Genomic DNA, 23,902 nt, shown 5'->3' on the forward strand with positions numbered 1-23,902 from the left:
CTGCTGTGGGCTTGACAGCCCTCATTTTTGCAATCCCAAGGGAAAAAAATACATTTAACTGAGCTGCAGCTGGGTCGACATATGTGGATGGAGGGATCCGTTTGGCTTAATGGGTCATACGTTGAGTATGTCTGCTTTAAGGTCACAGCTTTCTACTACTCTACAAATTAATACTGGGCCAAACCGCTCTATAATGAGCAAACCTGAAGATAGCTGTGTGGTGGCCTGGGGACAAAATGGATGTTAGCCCCTTTTACAAAACCACAACCTAATCCTACATATGTTTACCGAGAATTAAGTTCAAGTGTGTTCAGTGGAGCCTACTCTCTGGTAAACAAGCGTAGGATTGCAGCCTCAGCTGCATATGGATCTCATCAGGATATGTTTGCAAAAGTCATGGTGCAGTGAGAGACGTATTCCATGTGAATTCCCTAATCTGAAAAATGCTCTGCCCACGGAAAATTACGGTGCCAGAGTAAAAGATCCAACCAAATCTTCTCCCTAATGTTTCAATTTTGTGTGCAGATTCTGTGATAAGCATGCAAACATGCAATAGTCTACCTTTATGCTGAATATAAACCAAATACATTTTCTAAAAGCTTCTGCTAGATTTTATGTCCTTGCATAAAAGGCTTGCCCCTTTAGCAAAGACCAAGAGTGTAGGAACAAGGCCTGTTGATCAGACCAAAGGACCTCGTAGTCCAGCATTCTTTTTGCACAGTGGTCAATCACAGATTCACTTTCAAACCTGAAAGTTTAATAAAAAACTAAACGTATAAACAGATCATATTGCTGCACATCGAGCAAGGAAGAGCCTTCCAGAGAACCGAAACGGTAGACAAATTAGAATTCGAAGTGAAATGGTGGAGGAGGATGAGAGATACAGACATACTTGTGGACTGCCATCCAAACACACATCAAATAATAAAGGTTGAAGGAAATATGAACATGCTTAGTTTTCCTGCCTTGCAGAGAGTGTTTACTAATCTCTGAGAAGAACATGGTTGTCATTAGTAACAAGATTTACTAGACCCATACATGCTGACAAATGACCACGAATTCTTGGGGCTATGTTATGGATGTTATCCAATCACACTCAGATCTCGTGTTTCTCCCCCAATATGGATGGGCAGAATTTGCTTGTCTATTGTCCTCCAAGATCAAATTTTCTTAAATTTCTTTACGGTGACAGCTTTCAAGGATTATACTGTAAATGTTGCACAGGCAGACACCCAGCTGTTGACAGGATGGTGCAGACTGCAAAGCATTGCTAGCCAGCTTCCTACCACAAAGCATCATCAAGTGGTGGGGGACATCAGATTGGCTCCACTGCTGTGCCCGCTTTGAGCTTCCCACAACTGAACCCTCCCCCCTCTCCATAACTGGCAGCAATACTTGGCTCTGGGAAATCAGGTGAGAAACACTGCTCTGCCCCATCCCTCACTGCGCACAAGTAGAAAAGGTTACAACAGGAGGACAAGATGAAAGCACACCCACCCACATGTTTGGGGCAATGCTCAAGTCTTGGGACTGTCAACAATTCACTGCACTTTATTCTGGAGATATCAAACTTAATCCTACATCAGTCATGACATTTTTTAAGGTCTAAATTAGGTATTAAGAAATACGAAGATGCTACTGCCCTGATGGGTCATACCGGGGCCCACCATTTAGTACAGTGTTATTAGCTTCCTATACCGCAAATGTGTTAATGTGCAGCTACATACAGAGTCAGATAATATCCTCTTACAAAACTTTTGTCCCAGGATTATTCGCCTGCATCACAGTGACTAGCAAACAAGGATTCTGTGACCATCTGCTGAGTCCTTACCCTCCAGTGAGGAACTACAATTTCAGCCCTTTCCAAGAAGTAAATTCTGTTTCAGCTACACAATCTAAATTTTCATTGGAATAATCAGTATTCAGCCCTGGTTACAGTCAGAATTACAAACAGGACCAAACAAGTAAACAGCTTTAATCTTAACAGGTGGCCGTGAGAGATGGAAGTGATTAAGACTTATCAAACATATTAGGAAGCCAAGTGATTAAGTGCACATGTTCTGTCATCTTCCTGCAAGCCAAATTTGTTTATGCAAAACCGAACAGAATGTCATAAGAAGACTATTTGTTAACAAGCGCTTTGCATGTCAAACACCAATCCTCACCCTTTTAAGTTGTAAACCAAACATCACAAAAACACTCAGCAGCTTGCCAATTACTCGAATACGTAGTCTGTGGTAAACAGAATGCTCTAGGGCATCCACTTTGTTTTCGAAATTTGTGTCTTCAATGTACTGTCAGATCTATAGATAAGTAGAACTACTTCATAATAGGTGACAGAGACACGTACAGCCAGTTGTAAGAACATGATGGCACTGAGGGATTGCCAGCAAAATCTACAGGTAGGGAACTGGAGCTGGGACCAGTGTGTAGCAGCAGTGAAAAAGGCAAATTTCATGTTAGGGATCATTAGGAAGGGAGCTGAAAGGCCAACTGCAAATATCAAAATGCCACCATACAAATCTATAGTGCAATCGTATTTGGAATACTATATACAGTTCTGGTCACCTCACCTCAAGAAAGGATATTGTGGAGTTGGAGGAAGATCAGAAAAGGACAACCAAAATGTTCAAGGGTATGCAGCAACTCCCTTATGAGAAAAAGTTACAACAATTGGGGCTTTTTAGTTTAGAGAAAAGACGAATAAGAGGAGACCTACTACAGCTGAGTGACATACAGCCACTGCAGGCTGCAACACAAGCAGAAGAACAGGCGGCAGCAGCAGCGTGCATAATGCAGGTCTAAAACAGAAGGGCCCATGTAGCTGTTCCTTGCAAAGAACTTTTATGCAGGAAAAAAAGCTTTTGCCTGACATTCAAGAGAAACAGTGGCCAAAAGTCAACTAGCTAAATCAGAAATGAGCACCCAACCATGAGTGAGAAAGATATGTTGAACAAGGGAATAAACTACATAGATGTTTCTTAAAGCATGGTTGGTATTTAAAATGTGAACGTTTAAACTGATTGGTTCCTTTGGCAAAGAGTAACTAAAGGGTTAAAGTAAAATTCCAGGAGCACATGCACTGCAAACTGTATTGTGAAAATATTAAAGTATGGTGAGTAGAAGTTAGGGTTCTTTATAACGATTATCCTATTAGATTTCATTTTTTAAGCAACTAATTCCAAATTTCGGCACCAGTGATTTTTACAGGGGAGTTATGGCAACTGTCCTTCAATACAAACAGGCAAGTCTACATTATGAAATGGTTCAATTCTAGTGCCTAAGAAATGTTATTTGTTTCTCACAAAGTAATGTTGTACCTGTATGACTTCGAATATGTACTCTCAGTGTTCCATTGCTTGCAAACTTCTGTCCACAGTATGGACAGATTTTCTCTTTTTCGCCCGTGTGAGTCTACCGGGAAGAAGGGGGAAGGAGGGAAAAGAACAAGAGTTAACTTAGCTGCGAAAGAAAACATAAATTAATAATGTTTATTATTCTTATTGCTCCAAGAGTCTAATTTCTTCAGCTTCCATTACATATCACACTATAATATCAAACTCAAGTTTTAAGAGTTTAATAATGGTTACACTTTAAGATTACAATTATTCTTTAGGACAACACCACAAAATGCCTGAATGAATACTGCTACTCATTGCAAAACAAACCAGGTTATCTAACTTAACTACAGGCCAAATTTGTTTTTTATTTCTCAAATGGTTTGGCTCATAAAAATTCAATTAATCTTTATTGGTTCTTGAAACTGCTTGCAGCTGAAGAAAAAGGTCCTTGTTACTTCCATATTTGCACTACAGTTTTTATAGCAAACACTGGCTTGATTTCTTAATGATAACCTTAAGTTCATTTAAAACGTCTGTTTGTGTCCAATTCTACTAATGCTATTGTTCAATAAAATTGTTAAAGAGACTTTGGCCCACAAAACACTTTTGCTATAACTGGAAAAGAAGATTTTGAGCGTTATAAAAACTATTGTGAGAAAGATGACTACTTGAAAGATTCATTGTGACTAGAAAGTAATGAGAAAGTACATTTTTTACACAACTTTGACTGTAGTTTATGTTCATTGCAAAGGGACTTAATCCAGCAATCTTGTTTAAAAGAACATTTTGGAATTTTAGTGAATATGAGATGGAATGCTGAACCTAGCCACAGTAAAATACAATGGGAATAATTCCGGCAAGGACATTTAAGTTGATTGATTTAAATAGGAAATTTAAGGTTTTTTGATGTCACTAAAATATAGCTTGTCCAGGTGACACCATAGAATAATAGAATTGTATAGTTGGAAGGGACTGTGAGGGGCATCTAATCAAACCCTCTGCAATTCAGGAATCTTTTTGCCCAATGTGAGGCTTGAACCCACGACCTTGAGATTAAAAGTCTCATGTTCTACCAACTCAGTTATATATTTAAGACTCCAAAAGCCACTGCCAGTGAGATAAAGTGGTGAGAAGTAAAAGAGGCCACCACTGCTGGGTGACAACTGTGAGGGGAGAGCAACACCACACTCTTGGGATTCCCTTTAGAACTCTAAACAGCTTAGGTCCAGTATACCGTATGAATCGCCTCCTCCTTTACTACCCTGCCCACTCCTGTAGATCAGAAGGACATCACCACCTAGGGTGGAAACTCAGCTGTCTGGAACAGGAGCAAAGGCCTTCTCAGTGACTGTACTCAGATTATGGCACACTCCTGCCCCACAAACTAGATTTGGCACCTTTTTATTTGGATAGAGTCTGAAGGGCTGATTAGAAAAGCTCTAATAAATAGAAATCAAAGCCAATCACAGTGCAGACACTGGGTGCTTCTGGCCACTCAAATGGGTGCTGTCTTGCAAAGTTCAGGCAAACTGCGTTTGTTCAGATGCAGGATTTTCCAGTTCAGTCACTTCCAGTTCTTTCCACAGTAAGGACCAATGAAGAAGAATGAGAGGGCAAAAACTCAACATATATTCCTGATCTCTCCATGGATACCACTGTAAGAAAAAATATCCTCTGAACAAAGGTTTAGGCTTCTGCCTACTAGTTCAGGATTTTACTTTATTTTAAAAATCAATATAGTTAACTTTTTTCCATTACAAAACTGTTAAGGGTTTAATCAAAACCATAAGACTACCTGCCAGTTAGGCAAAGTGACAGAGGATATGACCTTCTAGAGACTTCTTTTAATCCTAATAAATCCTGCCACTAACTCCTGCATCCCTAGTGGATAAACAATGTCAATATTTACTGTGTTCATCGAAAGTCAGGATTTACAGAGTGAGGTGGAGAGAGTGTTGACTTAGCTCATCTTATCAAATGCAACAGCACAAAACAATAATGAAATCAAAGTGAAGACAAATACAAACCCGTCAATACTTCAAATTCAAGACCACAGCCTTGGCCCTGAGAGGGCATACAACGTGCAATGGCTTAACAAAGAAGGGAAGAGTTTAGCATTTTCCCCAAGAAGCTATGTACTTTGAGTCATTGGGCTTTTTCAATAGCTGTCAGCAGGTATACAAAGGCAATGGACAAAGAAATGTTGAAAGAATGATTTATTCCAGCCTTTCATACCCTTCTGGGTATTTGTCCACATCCACATTTGCAATGTTTCCCAAAACAATCAATTAAAATAATACAAGTTCTTGCATAGATTTCTCTCTGAAGCTAATGAACAATCCTATTGTTATCAGAATAAGGAATGAGAGTGAGATATGAGGAAAAAATTGTAGTAAGTCGCAGTCAAAGGAATAAAGATTGTTGGGGAGTCTTAAAACAGCTCCACTGATTCATAAATAAGATTGGACCACAGCAATAAGCTTGAAGGTCTTCATTGCTTGCTTTTGAAAACTGTGTTTACAGCTACCTTAATTCTAATATTTGCATATGCTATCACTTTTCATAAGTATTTATTACTCTGTTGGTATGGACAATTCGCAGCTGAAAGTATTTACCTTAAAATAAATTCCATTATCTGTATATTCAAAGGTAAGCATAGTACACACTGAACGATATTAACCTATTACAATGACCGCAGTTTTTACAAGGTACGGGTTATACCATATTTTTCGCCCTATAGGACGCACTTTTTCCCCTCCAAAAATGAAGGGGGAATCTGGGTGCGTCCTATGGGGCGAATGCAGGCTTTCGCTGAAGCCTGGAGAGTGAGAGGCATCGGTGCGCACGGACCCCTCTCGCTCTCCAGGCTTCAGGAAGCTATCCCAAGTCTTGCAAGCCCGGCGGGATGTCCCGCGGGCTCGCAAGGCTTGCGGGCAGCAGCCTGCACCCAAAAGCTGGGGACAGCGGGGAGGCGCAGCACCGCCACCCCGCTATTCCCCGACCTGATCGGGAGGCTGGCGGGGGGAGAAGCAAGGCTGCTTCTCCCCCCCCGCCAGCCCCACAAGCTCGGGGGATAGGGGGATGGCGAAGCGCCGCCATCCCGCTATTCCCCGACCTGATCTGGAGGTTGGGGTGGGAGAAGCCAGCCTGCTTCTCCCCCCCGCCAGCCCCACAAGCTCGGGGGATAGGGGGATGGCGAAGCGCCACCATCCCGCTATTCCCCGATCCGATCTGGAGGCTGGGGGTGGGAGAAGCAGGCTTGCTTCTCCCCCCCCCCAGCCCCACAAGCTCGGGGGATAGGGGGATGGCGGAGCGCCGCCATCCCGCTATTCCCCGACCCGATCTGGAGGCTGGGGGAGGGAGAAGCAAGCCTGCTTCTCCCCCCCCCAGCCCCACAAGCTCGGGGGATAGGGGGATGGCGAAGCGCCGCCATCCCGCTATTCCCCGACCTGATCTGGAGGCTGGGGGGGGGGAAGCAAGCCTGCTTCTCCCCCCCCCGCCAGCCCCACAAGCTCGGGGGATAGCGGGCCAAGCTGTCCCTGAAGGCAGAAGAGGGAGGCGAAGTGCTCCGTCTCCCTCTTCTAGCTTGGGGATGGCTGCGCAAACCTGGGGGAAAATCAAATTTTTACCCTTGATTCCCCCCCCAAAAAAAATAGGTGCGTCCTATGGGCCGGAGCGTCCTATAGGGCGAAAAATACGGTACTTACTTTTTTATGACTCTTAAGCACAGACGGTGTCACAAAGGCTTTGTCACACAAATCACATTTGTATTTCTTATGGCCATCATGAACTACTTGTATGTGAACATTCAATGTGTCCTTCCTTTTGAATGTTGCATCACAGTGATCACACTTAAAGGTTCTTTCACCTTGCAGAGGGGAAAAAGGAATAAAGTTATGTTAGTAGTAGATTTAGCTTAACTTCCACTATCATACTAAGGGGTGTTTATAAAACTACTGTTTCTAAAAGTATCGTAACTTCATGTGGCATACAGTCATAGCTTGGTTTTTGAACGCCTCGTGACTCGAACGTTTTGGCTCCTGAGCATCACAAACCCGGAAGTGAGTGTTTCGGTTTATGAACTTTTTTTGGAAGCCGAACGTCTGACGTGGCTTCCGTAGCTTCTGATTGAGTGCAGGAAGCACTCAATTGGTTTTCAAATATTTGGTTTTCAAATGTTTTCGGAAGTCAAACGGACTTCCTGAACCGATTCCATTCGAGAATCAAGTTACGACTGTATAATCCACCTGCTACAATTCCTTGAAAGATGTCCAAGAAAGCACATTTTTCAGGCATTCACTTTAGAAATCTATACTCAATGTGCATTCCAGGTATTTTCCTACTCTACAAATTACTCAAGTGAAGACGAATTTGCATATTTCTCAGCAATGAAAAAGTTAAGGCAGCTTACAGCTAAAATAGAAACAGCTAAAAACGTAGATAGGAAGTGTTGGTCATTGCTATTTATATACAGTGGTACCTTGGGTTAAGTACTTAATTCGTTCCGGAGGTCCGTTCTTAACCTGAAACTGTTCTTAACCTGAAGCACCACTTTAGCTAATGGGGCCTCCCGCTGCTGCTGCTGCGTCGCTGAAGCACGATTTCTGTTCTTATCCTGAAGAAAAGTTTTTAACCCGAGGTACTATTTCTGGGTTAGCGGAGTCTGTAACCTGAAGCGTATGTGTCAGAGCTGCTTTCAGATCCCAGCTCACATAGGACCCCGCTAGCCAGCGTTCACTTTATAAGAGTCTTTATTGAGTTACAGGTTTCATTTCCGAACTGCAGCGTGCAGCTCTACGTCTTCTACGCTAGACCGACGAAGACCCGTCTGAGTCTCCTCCTCCTGCACACCAACTTAATACCCTAGCCTTGCTCCACCTCCTGCGCCTTTCCTTCCGTCTCTGGGTCCCTCTGCCCCCCAGGGTCTCCTCCCTCCTAGACTCTTCTGAAGCCGAAGACCCCCCGGACCCTTCTGCCTCCTTGCGGCGGGCTTTAGGACCTGGCTCCCTCTCCGGGCTGCTTACTGCGCCAGCTTCCGCTGCATTTGAACTTGGCGCGCGCGCCCAACTTTCTACCTTCCTCTTGACCGTTTCCTCGCTCCCTGATGAGGGCGTGACCACTCCTGACTCATGCCCTCCCTCCTGCTGAAAGCCTCCGGAACCCGATGCCTGGTCCCCTTTCTCCCCGCTGCTCCCAGCTGGGCACGTTGGTCCCGACTTCCAGCTGCTGCTCTCTGATTCCCCTCTGGTCCCTTCTTCCTGGGGTGTCCCCCTGCTTTCCCCCCTCGCTCTGACCACTGGCGCTCCTTTCTGTGAATCCTCTGACTCACTGGAAAGACTCGGGGATCTCGGGTCGTCATCATCACTCATCCTTCCTTCGTATTCCTCCCCCTCGCTCTCTGTTTCCTCCCTTTCCTGCGTCTCTGCTCCTGAACCCCTGACAGTATGTAACCCGAGGTACCACTGTATTTGGGGCTGCTTGACCATTCTGAAACCCCTGAAAAATGTAAACTCACAAAAACTAATGCAAGCTGCAGGCAGCCACATACTATTGTGAATACAACAAAACATAAAATGCAAGCAGATATACTAATTTTATTGTATTGCATGGTATTTTAAAAAATATATTGTTATTAGTTTACAAATATACGTGCATTGTCTCTTTTTCCAAGTTGTGTTTTCTGCAGATCAGTTTATTGTATTGCATAGTATTGTGTTGGTTTTATTTTATTGACAATTGGGCCTTAGACATTTAATTTTTTTTATAGAGATACGAAGGCTATAACATTTTGAAGTGAATGAAAAATTAACTGTTTCAGCACAATATTGGACCGGGGTAGTGTTTGGCATTTTACAGGATTTTGCTTACTCTGTACAAGGTCAGCCTAGTAAACAAGAGAATCATTCAATACTTTCAGAAACTTGTTACAAGCACAATTATGCTGTACAAACATGGCACATTTTCTTCATTTCTGTACACGTCACCTTTGAGTCTCAAAGGATTATCTAAGAATCTCAGGTCTTCTATGAGTCATACAAAAGATACACAAACAAAATCTCAACTCGCATGCTTGAGCTCCAGAGGAACAACGATCAAGATGATCAAGCATCAAGGAGATTTAAAAAATGCCTAATGGATTTCAAGGTAGAGAAACAGATTTTGAAGTCTATTGGGAATTCTTTGACTTTCGCAGCCACAACTTTTAGTTTTGTTTGAATTGCTTCTTAGTAGTAGCAATGGGGAATGGTACTGAAATGTTTTTGTTTGTTGAACAGATCCCCAAATTCACATGGGATACTGCAGTACTCTAGCTGTTTTTATATATGTTGTAAGCCTCCCAGAGTGGCTGGGGAAACCCAGCCAGATGGGCAGGATATGAATAATAATAATAATAATAATAATAATAATAATAATAATTATTATTATTATTATTATTATTATTATTATTATTGTTGTTGTTGTTGTTGTTGTTGGCTAAAACTTGCCTTGTAACACAGGCATATGGAGAGCAACATCACATACAAAATGTATCGGGTTACAATAATAATACTTAGCATTTATATAATGCTTTTAAAGTGTTCACAATGCTTTATGTATCAGGTTGTAATCCTTCCCGCAATTCTTTAAGGCAGATCATCTGAGGCTACCATTCTTGAGGAGCTAACTTGCGACTAAGGCAACCAAGTTCAGGACACAGATGATATTTGAATCATGAGGTAAATTTCTGCATAAGGACTTTAATTCTTCCGCAATGACTTCACCTTCTATATCACCCTCAAATATCCACAAATACAATTATATTCCCCTTCATGCTAACATAGGAACACAGGAAACTGCCTTAACCCAAGCCATACCATTGGTCCATTTAGCTCAGTATTTTCCACTCAGACTGGCAGCAGCTCTCCAGGGTTTCAGGCAGGAGCTTTTCCTGCCTACCTGGAGACTCCAGGGATCGAATCATCTGACCTATGCCCCTTCCCTATGCTAATCACAGGCAGCAGAAAGGACTGAATTGGAATATACATCACACTCTCTGCAGAGATCCACATTCCTAGGGTGAATGTCCTAGGCTGCATGTGTATCATTTACCACCATTCACCACACGAATTATGGTCATTAGGAGTTTACCGACCATTGCCTGCCAATGACATATCTTGAAAAAAGGGAAGCTCGTTACAAAATGGGCAGGATTTACTGGTGAATGGTACTAAGCAGTAAGGTCAGGATACTCACCACTGGAGTTTTATACAAGAGAGACAAAGTGTGCTGTACAAATTTGGCTATTCCTGGGTAAGGAGTAGATGGAAGAGCTGAGAAAACAGGCACGTCAATTTCGAGCACTGAACCAGGATTAGATCTTCTGAAGAACTCATTCGTATTGCCCACATTGACAGAAGGACTCACCACCCAGGGATGTTTGTTAAATAATAAACACATTTGTCTTTCTGTAGCTCTCAGCCTAATGGTATATTAAAGATCATTTTTCTATTGAATCAAATAGACAAAGACTCCGTTCCCTGCCAAAGATACAATGCATCACTAGTTTATTGATAAACTACATGCCACTTTACTAGTCATGGTTAGAGTTTTAAATTCTAAATCTCCCTCTCCATCCCTCCCCCCCTCTGTGAAAAGACTCTGATACTAACCTACACCAGAAAGTCTTCTAAACTAACAGTGCACTTACTTTCACAGATTACAAGACAGCAGTGATATGTGGGAACTTCTTGATCTTCTATATTAGCACTTACTGTTATGTATTAGAAGGTGTCTCTGCAGAGAGAATGGCGTTCGGAACAGTGCTTTGCATTCCTCACATTGAAATGGTCTCTCCTCAGAATGGGTCTGTAGATGAAAGACAACGTATTTAAAAGGGAAAGGCTCGGAGTGATCAATTAGAAGTCATTACAATAATTGTGGCTAACCTTGCTGGCTGAGTTCAGAAGAGATATTGCCTCGGTTCACCAAAAAAGCAACAAAGGCTTAAAACCACATGCTCCTGTGATGGAGGAGCTGATGTTTGGTTGGTGTCAAGCAGATGAACACCAAACAGAGAAATGTACATATAAACCTGGCCATAGAGATAAAAACCGCACTCAAGATTTTTTGTGTGGTTCAGTTGCCCAACATAAAAGAATGACATTTCTCCGCTTAATTGCAACCTACTTTTCTGCCAGCTGCTTAGCTCTATTTTCTGAAGCTTAAAAATGAAGTTAGAACTCAAATCCCGTCTCTCAGTTCAACCTTGTTTATTATTTTGAAACTGAGATCAGCAGTATCGAAATTTTGGTGAGTAGATTTTTTTGTTGCCACATTTGAAGTGCTTTGTGGCTGAAATAAACTTCAAATCATAAATAAACCATAAAGCCTGAAAGGACACCCCCCACCCCATACATCTTCTTGGATTTCCTCCTGGAAAATGTATAATACAGTGGAATAATCAGCTTGTTAAGATATTTCTGTGTTTTTAATTTTCTCTCATTTCCAGATACATGAAAGAGGTTTGTTGTTGTTTAATGCTCTTGGGCAGATCTAGAATTGTACTTACTTTAACCAAAAGTCACTAGATTTCTGTTAACTGAGAGGACAGTGAGAATTGTTTCATTATAGTTCAGAGTGCATGGCTACTACACAAATTTATATTCAAAAGCAGTATTTTGCTTAAAGTAAAAATGAATACGCAACACAAATTCTATGTATCCACACATAGGGTGGGGGGGGAGAGTTGTAAAATTCCATTAAATGTAAAATGCAAAATTATTTAAAGGCATTGCTCATGACTTAGACCAATACCAGAACCTGTAAGGACTGCATTACACGAAGGTTTTGTAGTCACTTTCACCGATATCCTCCCAGGGATTTCTGAAGTTGACCAAGGTTAACATACAGCTCAAGCAAGAACTTCTTGCCCTACTAGAATAAGCTGCTTTCCCTCATGCTTGCCTCACATTTACCCAAGCAACAAGCTTTTTCAGACATAATTTATGATAAAAAATATGAAGCCAAAACACCACCTGCAGTTCTGAAATTCTTCAAAAAATGAAGTAGTTTTGCAGTATCACAGAGTTCCTTCAGAAAAATTCAGCTACATAAAAATTAATGGGTTGCATCTATTGGAGGGATGTGGGTGGCGCTGTGGGTTAAGCCACATAGCCTAGCACTTGCCGATCAGAAGGTCGGCGGTTCGAATCCCTGCGACGGGGTAAGCTCCCGTTGCTCGGTCCCAGCTCCTGCCAACCTAGCAGTTCGAAAGCATGTCAAAGTGCAAGTAGATAAATAGGTACCGCTCCGGGGGGAGGTAAACGGTGTTTCCGTGCGCTGCTCTGGTTCACCGGAAGTGGCTTAGTCATGCTAGCCACATGTACGCTGTACGCCGGCTCCCTCAGCCAATAAAGCAAGATGAGTGCCGCAACCCCAGAGTTGGCCACGACTGGACCTAATGGTCAGGGGTCCCTTTACCTTTATCTATTGGAGTAGAAGGGGTCTTTCAATTCCTGAAAGTGAAGGCCTAATAATGGAATGGGGATAAACAATTTTCACCGATTTCCTCTTCTCCTGCTGCACCCTGCAATACTTATTACACTGGCTAGAGAGTCCCCAATCCTCTAGAATAGAATTTAAGGGAACTGGGAGCTGCAGGATGAAGAGATAAGTGGTGAAAATTGCCTCCCTTGCTTTCTGTTCTTGGATGCAAAAGCCCTCCCGTAACTGGAAGAGGACCAATGAAAAGGCCATCAGTGAACTGAACAAGCATGAGTTGTGCCCTGGGTTTGTTGCTGTTGTTATGTTTTGTATCTGGATACATCTCCTTTATTTATTAAAAATATACATACCTGGCTTTTATTTATAAAATAAACTCAAATCAGCTCACAAATAACAGCAGTTCAAAATGAATAAAATCAGTTCCATACAATAAAACCAAGAGAAATATAAAACAATTCAGCACTGAAACAGGGAGACAAAGCTCTAAGCCACATTAAAAGCTTGGTAATTTTTTTAAAGTCTTAGGAAGGCACCTAAAGCATAAGAGAGAGGAAGCCAACTGAACTTCTTCTCTAGGGAGAGGAGGCTCACAATGCAGATGCTGCAACAAAAAAAGGCACTGCTTGGCTGTCTTTTATGCTTCTGAAACTGGTGAGACACAGGGCCTCCAGTACAGAGCACAGTTGCCAGACAGCATTATATGGGACATGACAGCCCTTCAAATATCCTGCCCCCAAACCATTTAAGTCTTTGTAGGTTAGGACCAGGACTTTGCATTGTGTGCAGAAACCAACTGGAAACAAGTGCAAATGAATCCAAAGTAGTTTTGCATGCCATGGAGATTTTCCAGGCTCTGCAGAGCAAGGCACACATAGAGCACATCACTGTAATCTGGACTGTATATGACTATAGTGGTACCTCGGGTTACAAACACCTCAGGTTACAAACACTTCGGGTTACAGACTCCACTAACCCAGAAGCAGTACAGTGGTGCCTTGCAAGACGAAATTAATCCATTCCGCGAGTCTCTTCATCTTGCGGTTTTTTCGTCTTGCGAAGCACGGCTATTAGCGGCTTAGCGGCTATTAGTGGCTTAGTGGCTATTAACGGCTTAGCGGCTTTAAGAAAAAGGAAACAAACTCGCAAGAACTCGCAAGACGTTTCGTCTTGTGAAGCAAGCCCATAGGGAAAGTCTTGCAGAACGACTCAAAAAACGGAAAACTCTTTCGTCTTGCGCGTTTTTCGTCTTGCGAGGCATTCGTCTTGCAAGGTACCACTGTACCTCGGGTCAAGAACTTTGGTCCAGGATGAGAACAGAAATTGTGTGTCAGCGGCACAGCCTCAGCAGTTAAAGTGGTACCTCAGGTTAAGAACAGTTTCAGGTTAAGAACGGACCTCCAGAATGAATTAAGTTCGTAACCATAGGTACCACTGTACAAAAAAACCTACAGATTAAAACATGGAGCTAAACTATCCCAATAAGTATCTCTTAAATAAAAGAAGTTAACATTGTCTCTGGACTTTGACAAACTTTAAGGAGGGGGATATTTCATAGCTAGAGAACAGCCACCAGAAACATTATGTGCCTTGCTGCTCTCACTTAATGCACTAAGAACACCTTCAAAGAGAAGCCCCTGGCAGATCAGAGGAATTGTGATAGATAATAGATTGCTACTGTAGAAGAAGGCATGGAAACAGAGAACAGAGCATCTTTCACATATAATGCACCATCTGTCCATAGGTTTTGCTGCAAAGAAACTGTTGCCTTTTCCCCATTACAGATATGCATTCTAGACTAGCTGCAGAAGGACAGAAAGGAAAGGCAAGTGTGTCTGGAACTACTTCCCACACCATTTTCCTACCCTGAGCTCCTTTGGGAGGAAGGTCAGGATATAAATTTTAAAAATAAAACAAGTTAAAAACTAAAACATCATTCTTCACTTTGCATTCACCCCCCACCCTCTGCAAAAAAATTCTGGAAAACGTTCAGTGGGGAAGGGGGGCTTGAGTTGCTTTAGGTTTTCCCAAGAGAGGTCAAGCAAATGAGTGAAGTGTGGCCCCAACAGTCTTCCATCTCCTTCTCAAGCTTTCATTGTGAACGAGAACGTTGAAACCAGCAGTGGGAGACAGAAGAAACCTTTCCTTTCCCCCTTTTAACCAGAAACGGCATACCTTCTGCATGTACAGCAGCATAATTTCCTGCTGAGGAGCATAGGATTTGTTTTCTCAGCCTCTTCACAATAATCAGGAGGCAGAAGAAACTAATATGACCATGCTCCCCTGTTGTCATTTTCTGATAATCTACGGCAGGTGATGTAAAAACTCTTCATCCAGAAAAATGATGGAGCCATATTTTCAAAGTTGCTCCAAAATATTGTGTTATCAGTTAACAACACTTTTTTTTTAATGGATGTGGCCTACACAAAAGGCTGGATGCTTTTCTCCAAAGTCCACATCCCTGTTAGGGCTATTGGTGTGGTTCTTTAACAGCAGTCACTACAGAAAAGCCAAATCAAGTCTGGACATAAAGAGACTGAACTACCTTCTCACCTCAACAGGTGGTTCCTCCAGAACAGGGTTGAGACATTTGGTTGATACTTTGCTGTGGGAAAGCTTGCATGGCTGCTGACTGTGCTGTACCTGTTCTGTGGATAAATAGAAGGCTTCAGTCTCTAGGGCTGTTAATCTGGCACCATGCATGAGTGAAAAATCCCCCGCCCTCATTTAAAAACACACTTGGGGCTTGCTTAGGTGATCAGCTATCTGGCTTTTTTAACATCTTAAATAGAGTTACCTTCTGATTTATTTTAATCTGATCAGAAGCTAAATCAAGCTGAGAGCATAGAAAAGTACCCCCAGATAATCAGAAGTACTTGCTTCCCTTGTCTCTTGCGCAAAGAGTAAAGTGGGGAAACTGTAGACCTTGAACCTAAAAGTATGACTATATCACTCTGGGATTTATTTCCTGCATGAAGAATGGTTAATTCAGCTGTATCAACTCTGCTTTCCTTATATGGTATCCAGATGCAAAAGAGGGCAGGACTCCTACACCTTTAGAAAAATGAATTTCAGCATGTGTAGTGTGTACTCTAGACCTGCTGAAATTCCCTCTCCTATGCCACTATTAAAAGGTGCAGGAATCTTGTCTTCATTGGCACCTGGTCACCCTGTTTCTAGATCATGTAAACAAGCCCTTAAGTTTCATTCAGAATAGCTGCAGAGTTTCTCTTGCTTTGCCACTTAACAGCCCTTTATCGGCTTTTCTAAACCACTATCTTGAACACCAAAACCACTGTCTCTCCCTTACATGAATTATCAGGCCGATTTTAAATGTTACAGACTCCCAAAAGCATTGTAAGTAGCATTTAAAAGCTTGTCATTCCTTCCATTTACCAAAATGTGCACAGTGTTTTCCCACCACCAGCAGCAATGCACATCCCAAGCAATTGCTGGCCCTTGTACAAATTTGACCTTTTACAAATTTGAGCCAATACATAGTGTAAGAGGCTTTTAAATGTTATGCCTAGGATACAAAGTATGAGGATAAACACTTTTTAATCAGCCTTCGCATGGGAGCTATAATGTTTCAACTGGCTCTCAGTTAACTACATGCAGAACTTTGTTGACTGTGCTCACATTTGAAGGAACTATATTTATCAAGAGTTTTGACTAATTTCTCTTCCTAACAGAAGCCCACATGAGTGAAATTGTGTAGAATTTCCAAAGTCATTTGCAGTGCTGATTGACTGCTGTTTGAAGACACATATTTTCTAGGTTATAAGTGAAGCAGCTTGTTCTACAGCACTGGAAGACCGAACAGTTCCTCATAGTAGAGTAGACCAGTAGACAGAGTACAAAGTAATAAATGTAAAGATGGTTGAACTGCATACATTTGGTCACTCTTTTGGAAGCTATGCAGAGTTTGGAACATCAAAGGAATTAGAGGCTCAGTACAGCAATTCATTTAGTAGGAAATTGTTTTATTAATTTGCATTTCTAAGCAGTGTTTATTTTTTCAGACTTTATCAGCTTCATGTAATTTCTATTCTATTTTTGCTCCTTTTCAATTACTTTCAACATTATAAATATGCAATAACAAGGGATGTAAAAAAAAAATGCACCCAGTATTACAAATGCAAATGATTCTCACTCTGTACCTCCTTCTTGATTGCTGTTAATGACAATATTGACCCTGCCAGCTCTTGGGCAGATCAAGAGGAGATCTCCAGACTATGACCTCTTTCTAACTCTTTTTGCCCAGAGTGAAGATGGGAATTCATCAGGGGTCTCTTATACAGCCGAACCACGCTTCCACAACTCTTAGGGAATCAAATATGCAAACTATCCTGAAGTATTCTAGTCATATTCTATACTAAACCAATTCAACATGCATAGTGATATAAAGCAGCTCTCAAAGAAATAAAAAGAATTTATGATGCCCAAACACACAAACGGTCCTCTTCCTCCACTACCCAAATATTACAAATGTTATATTGTGAGGAAACATGATCCATGAAACCATTGTGAAAATCTCCAACATCTTCTAAAGCCTATCTGTAATGCAAAGCTGTGGCATGATATATTAGAAAACTTTTAAGGGTATATACAGGTAGCCTTTAGATCCAGTTTCCTAAAGATATTCTCCTCTCCCTCATCAGGTAGAGGCACCCAGTCTCATTAGGGGTGTCTCAGATAACTGACCTCTCTGCATGCAGCAGGGTTTTTAAGTTGTTTTGATTGGGAGTAGTTGCCAAGAATGCATATGTTTTTATTAGACACTCTGTCTTATGCATGTGGAGTGTTCAGTAAAGCACTTCTTTTTATGGCAAATCTGTAGGGACACTGTGCTTTCCTCTCCGCCTTGCATCCCCACGCCCCCTTTACTCAGGGTCTGCTAATGTCTCCACAGTTACTAGTTAAACATAAAAGGCATCTGACAGGGTGGTGGGGCAATGGATCAGGAAAGCAGAGCTGGAAACATTTATTGTACAAAACTAGCTTGTTATCCTATGCCACAAATCAGTGCAACGCGCACTTGCCTCCCCGCCTGTTATTGTCGCAAAGACCCTGTGGGTAGGATTAGGCTGAGAGAGTGTGGCTGACCTAGTCACTTATAAAGAAATCCAAATGATAGGAAGCCAGGGCAATTTTTTTCCAAACTTGGTTCAGGAGTGGGGCTACTGCCAGCTGTGTCAGCTTACACCACCCTTGACTTACACCAACCCTTCTGCTCAAGTAAATTCTATTGGGTTAATAGGTCACATGACTGAGCTAAACTAATTTTGGAGCGGGGTAAGTCACTCCCCAGAATCCTCCTTTTATGGGACTTACCCGGGATTTGAATGAGCCCTGAGCCCAAGATGTAAACAAAAGCACATAGTCAGCCAAATATAAATGTTCGGGAACCCATTTTTAATGTGACTGGTTTGTGTAATTTTCTGGTTTTGTGCAAATCTGAAGGACCAAAATTAAGAAATGTCTTAAGGCTACACTTTGTTCAGGAGAGTGCCAGAAACAGCTACAAGAATGTACATAAAAGGAAATGAAATCACGAGGGAAGTAGTGGTCATGCAAAGGGGAAGAGCAGAAAGTGGTGATTCACCTATCCAAAAGCACTGCGACAAATAGTCTGTGACCCGAGTGAAGCGGTTTGAGGGCAAATTTCCCCCAGTTCATTAGATTATCCCTGTATGGCTAAACCCACATTTACAAGGGGAGAGCATCAGGGTTGGTATTGTTGGAAGGTAGCGTCATGTAGATTGTGCAAATTAAATAGGAATGTTAACAGCTGCAGGCACACAGTAAACGTCATTGTAGACAAGCCCCGCACTATACAAAGGGAAATAATGAAAGTGTGTACAACCAAGATGCTATTGTTAGCCATTTTATAATCTGAGGTGATAAGCACCATTGCAGTGCAAGTGTTTTATATGCTACACATGGATGACTGGGACACCTCAAAATGAAATCAACTCCTTGTTGTGAAAAGACTATGTTAAACCACATCAGTTACAGCACTGGGTAAACTTGGAAAATAGTCAAACACACACTTCGAGTCAGCCAAGTTTGTTCTGATGCTCCAGCACACCACCAGATTATGTATCCATAAAAAAAATTATCCATAGGCGTCAAGGCAACCTCTGCCCAAAGCATATAATAAAACCCTCCCAGAGGGCACAATCCCCATGTCCTGTTTTTCATTAAATATTCTTAAAAGAAATGGTTCTAATACCAATTCAGTGCAAAGACCACAAGATTATCATGGATTTATATTTGACGGTATCAAATTTGAAAAACATGTTTTTTGTTATAGGAGTTGGATTTTGCTCTTCTGACCAAGCTATGCCTGTTGCAGACAAATAATAAAGCACCAAAGTTGGTGCTTTGATATGATTTGTTAGATGTGTTTTGGAATTTTTGGTAACTACTGGATCAAATCAGGCTTGCGGATCAGGAGATGTCTGCTACTAAGCAGGCCTTTGATATGGTTCATCTAGCCCAGTATTCTGCATATTCTGAATGGCACTGCCTCTCCAAAGTCACCAAAGGAGCTCTTTCCCAATTCAGCTAACCTGAGCACAGGAGCTGAACTGTGTATGCTGTCACTAAGCTATGGCTTTTCTCTTCTTAAAACCGCACAGAAACATTGCTTCATTTGACTAGGTCTTATCTCTAATGCACAGTTCTGTTAACTATACAAATATTTTCATTTGTAGAACTCACTAACAAGGTCCAAAACATGTTGGCCACTAAACTACACTTTTGCTTCCTGCATTTCCCTCCCATTTATCGCCCCAAAGCAGGTGCCCTCCAAATGTGAAAGGACTGCAATCCCCATCATCCCTGACTATTGGGAGTAGTGGTCTAAAAAAGGCTGCTATAATATAACCTGTTTTCTGGGAGAAGCACAGAAACAAGCAGCATATGTTTGAACAGGTTCAACAGATTTTTATAATGTCTTTACTGTATTCCCATTTCTGTTCTGTAACATTCTATGACACCTTGTAAGCCACTCTATAGAGATTTTGCTAAAAATGATCAGTAGTGCATACATTTCCTAAATCAGATAATTAAACACAATTAAACCAGGTAAATCCATAGATTAAAGAGAAGATTTCCAGAGAAACTTGTTTACAGTGATGCCCCGCAAGACGAATGCCTCGCAAGACGAAAAACTCGCTAGACGAAAGAGTTTTGCGTTTTTTGAGCTGCTTCGCAAGACGAATTTCCCTATGGGCTTGCTTCGCAAGACGAAAACATCTTGCAAGTTTGTTTCCTTTTTCTTAAAACTGTTAATACCCAGGGTGCATTGCTTGAAGAGGTGCAGTTGTGACTTGACTTCGAGGAGCAACTCATAGCACGCGGTGTGGTAGCCTTTTTTGAGGTTTTTGAAGACTTTGGTGATTTTTGAAGCTTTCCCAAAACTTCTTTTGCAGCCATTTGGTAAGTTAAACTTTTAAAACTTTTTTTGGGGTGGTTTTGGATTTGGGGTTGGGGTGTTTGGAATTCAAGGACTTGGTGTTGGGGAGGGGTTTGCAAGAATCTGGAAGCTTGTGTTCCCCCCCCCCTGCATTTTTATGATTTTTTGTGACCATTGGGCCACTCTGCTTTAAAAAAAATAAATCTGGATTTGAATTTCTGTGTGGTGGGTGACTGGGGGAACAGTTGAGGAGGGGTTTGCAAGAATCTGGAAGCTTGTGTGTTTTTTTCCTGCATTTTTATGATTTTTTGTGACCATTGGGCCACTCTGCTTTAAAAAAAATAAATCTGGATTTGAATTTCTGTGTGTTGGGTGGCTGGGGGAACAGTTGAGGAGGGGTTTGCAACAGTTGGGGAGGGGCTGGGGGAACAGTTGGGGAGGGGTTTGCAATTTCTGTGTGGTGGGTGGCTGGGGGAATAGTTGAGGTTTTTGAAGACTTTGGTGATTTTTGAAGCTTTTCCAAAACTTCTTTTGCAGCCATTCGGTAAGTTAAACTTTTAAAACTTTTTTGGGGGGGTTTGGATTTTGGGTTGGGGTGTTTGGAATTCAAGGACTTGGTTCTGGGTTTGAATTTCTGTGTGGTGGGTGGCTGGGTACTTTTGATTTTTTTGGATGTGAAGCACTGATTTTTTTTTGGGGGGGGGTTGTGAAGGTAGGAGCTGTGCTGCCATGGGACCCAAGAAGACTGCTGCTGCAGAGGCCGGTGAGGGGAAGAAGGCAAAGGTTACGCTGGAAATGAAGAAGGAGATCATCCGGAAGCACGACGGTGGAATGCGTGTGACAGACCTCACCAGGGAGTACGGGAGGAATCTATCGACCATCGGGACCATCCTGAAGATGAGGAAGAAGATCCTTGCAACTGATGCAGCCAAGGGAGTCACCAGGATCGTGAAGAACAGCCCAGCTGTTCTGGAGGAGGTGGAGAAGTTGCTGCTCATCTGGTTAGAAGAGAAGCAGTGTGCAGGGGACACAGTGACTGAGGCCGTCATTTGTGAGAAGGCCAAGGCCTTGCACGCTGACCTCATCCGGGAACAGCCAGGAACCTCAGGCGAGCCAGAAGTCTTCAAGGCAAGCAGAGGTTGGTTTGACCGGTTCAAGACAAGATCTGGAATCCACAGCGTGGTCAGGCATGGAGAGGCTGCCAGTTCTGATGTTTCTGCGGCTGAAGACTTTGTAGCGGAGTTCCTGGAGGTTGTGAAGACAGAGGGCTACGTTCCACAGCAGGTCTTCAACTGCGACGAGACCAGGCTGTTTTGGAAGAGGATGCCCAAAAGGACTTTCATCACACAGGAGGAGGCCAAGTTGCCTGGCCACAAGCCCATGAAGGACCATCTGACCCTGCTCTTCTGTGCCAACGCAAGCAGCGACCTGAAGATCAAGCCCCTGCTGGTGTACCACTCGGAGAACCCACGGGCCTTCATGAAACACAAGGTCGACAAGGAGCAGCTGAGTGTCATGTGGCGATCCAACAGTAAGGCTTGGGTCACACGTGTGCTGTTTGTGGACTGGGTCAATCTTGCTTTTGGCCCTGCTGTCAAACAGTACCTGCTGGACAACGACCTGCCGCTGAAGGCTTTGCTTCTGATGGGCAATGTTCCTGCTCATCCTAAAGGCCTTGAGGAGGACTTGTTGGAGGAGTTCAGCTTCATCAGCATCATGTTCCTGCCGCCTAACACCACGCCACTGCTCCAGCCGATGGATCAGCAGGTCATCGCCAATTTCAAAAAACTCTACACCAAGGAGCTTTTCAGGCGATGCTTCGAGGTGACTGATTGCACCACCATCACCCTGCGGGAATTCTGGAAGGACCACTTCGACATTGTCACCTGCTTGAAGATGATCACCACGGCCTGGAACGGGATCAGCCAGAGAAATTTGAATTGCGCTTGGCGCAGCCTGTGGCCGGACTGTGTGGCACCAAGTGACTCTGATGCACCAGAGTCAACAGTGGTGCAGGACATTGTTGCCTTGGGGAGGACCATGGGCCTGGAGGTCACAGAGGAGGACATCAGCGAGCTGGTGGAGGAGCACGACCATGAGCTGACCATCCAGGAACTGGTCGAACTGCAGGCAGAGGCTGCGCAGGAGCAGGCCTCGCTGGAAGAGGAGGAAGCAACTGAGGAACGGCTGTCCTCCAAAGAACTGAGGGACATTTGCCTGAAGTGGAAGGATGTGCAGGCTTTTGCACAGTGGCACCACCCTGACAAGCACGTGGCACATGACCTTGCGAACACTTTGGATACGAGGGTCATGTCGCCTTTCAGGGAGGTGCTGAAAAGGCGAATGAAGCAGCAGACCATGGACAGGTTCTTCAGCAAGAAGCAAAGAGTGGAAGAGGAACCTTCTTCGAGTTGTCCCCCAGAGTCTTAGAAAATGTACTGTACACTTTGTTGATTTTTAAATGTTTTTCTGTCATGTTTAGAAACTTAATTTATTGTTCCTTCAATTTTTGAAATGCTCTTTACAGTATGTGTGACTTTAAAGAGCACTTAATAAACTCTTGTTGTACCAAATTTGGCTTTGTTTGGACTTTTTTTGACCATAGGAACGCAATAATTGAATTTCAATGCATTCCTATGGGATTTCGTGCTTCGCAAGACGAAAAATTCGCTAGACGAAAAAACTCGCAGAACGAATTAATTTCGTCTTGCGATGCACCACTGTATATGACTCAGAACCACCCCCTGATACTTTACAAATGAAGCACTACTCAGAGTAGCACAAAATGCATACAAAAAGAGATTACAAGTGGGTACCTCAGATGTAGATTTCCCTGAGATAGTGTCAACCCTTCACCTAGACAGTACCATTTCAAATGGCAGGTGGGGGTTCACATGACTGCATGCTCTTCCATACCCCCCCCCCAAAAACAAAACCTGCATAGAGTAAGCTAGAGAAAGCTAGACATGGAGAGGGGGGAGTATTCTTGCCCAGCCCTTGAAATGCTATTTCTCTATACTTAGTGATTTGTTATTGTTATGAAGGAAGATTCAAACATGGGAGCCTCCACATATAGACTGAAATACAACAGCCCAGGGACCAGTTTACTACACTCTGTGAGGTAGACTTGAGGGCAAAAATAGAATTACAGTACTGGCGTCCATTCATATTCCTTTAACCACACAGAGAGACATAGGTTAATACTTCATTCATCTTTAAAGGGAGGGGTGGGGTCTACTTTTTGCAACAAAAGTTGTACATAGGTGAGATGAGATAAACTTGTCTGCTTCCCAGCTGACCTAGTTGCAATATGTTGCTTCAGAAACTTTTCTCCACAAATCTGCTCACTTTTGGTGGTGGAGCCAGACGGCGAGAAAAGTGTATGAAGTCAGTCTGTTTTGGACCACAGTCACAAATAGCTCATGAACCGCATGAACCCTAACTGCTACAGCTCACTGGTATATTTAATTGTACATAGCCATAGCCAATATAATTAGCAGGTATTTTCATATCAGTTGCTGTGTCTCAGGCACTAGGGTGGATAGCTTCTTACTACAGAATTATTATCGTCAAATGCTAAAAATTTGAAAACTTGTAATCTTTTAGTTCTGAGCTTAAAACTAAGAACTTTAGTAAACTTAGAGAAAATGAATGAATT

At 42.6% G+C, this 23,902-nt stretch overlaps 1 protein-coding gene across 3 annotated transcripts in view; it reads right to left on the reverse strand.

Moving 5' to 3' along the window:
• The window catches only part of PRDM5 (PR/SET domain 5), a 91,700-nt gene that overhangs the window by 29,562 nt on the left and 38,236 nt on the right, over nt 1–23,902 (reverse strand). The window contains exons 10-13 of one of the 3 annotated variants that reach the window (XM_082236953.1): nt 15,375–15,469; nt 11,093–11,186; nt 7,049–7,209; nt 3,321–3,414 (exon numbers count right to left, since the gene is read on the reverse strand). In XM_082236953.1, the coding sequence (XP_082093079.1) occupies nt 3,321–3,414; nt 7,049–7,209; nt 11,093–11,186; nt 15,375–15,469 (444 nt within the window). The remainder of the gene's footprint in view (nt 1–3,320; nt 3,415–7,048; nt 7,210–11,092; nt 11,187–15,374; nt 15,470–23,902) is intronic. The other 2 variants (XM_082236951.1, XM_082236952.1) reach the window with 2 other exon arrangements.

Source organism: Podarcis vaucheri (assembly GCF_965113315.1).
Source record: "Podarcis vaucheri genome assembly, chromosome: 9".
Taxonomy (NCBI): domain Eukaryota; kingdom Metazoa; phylum Chordata; class Lepidosauria; order Squamata; family Lacertidae; genus Podarcis; species Podarcis vaucheri.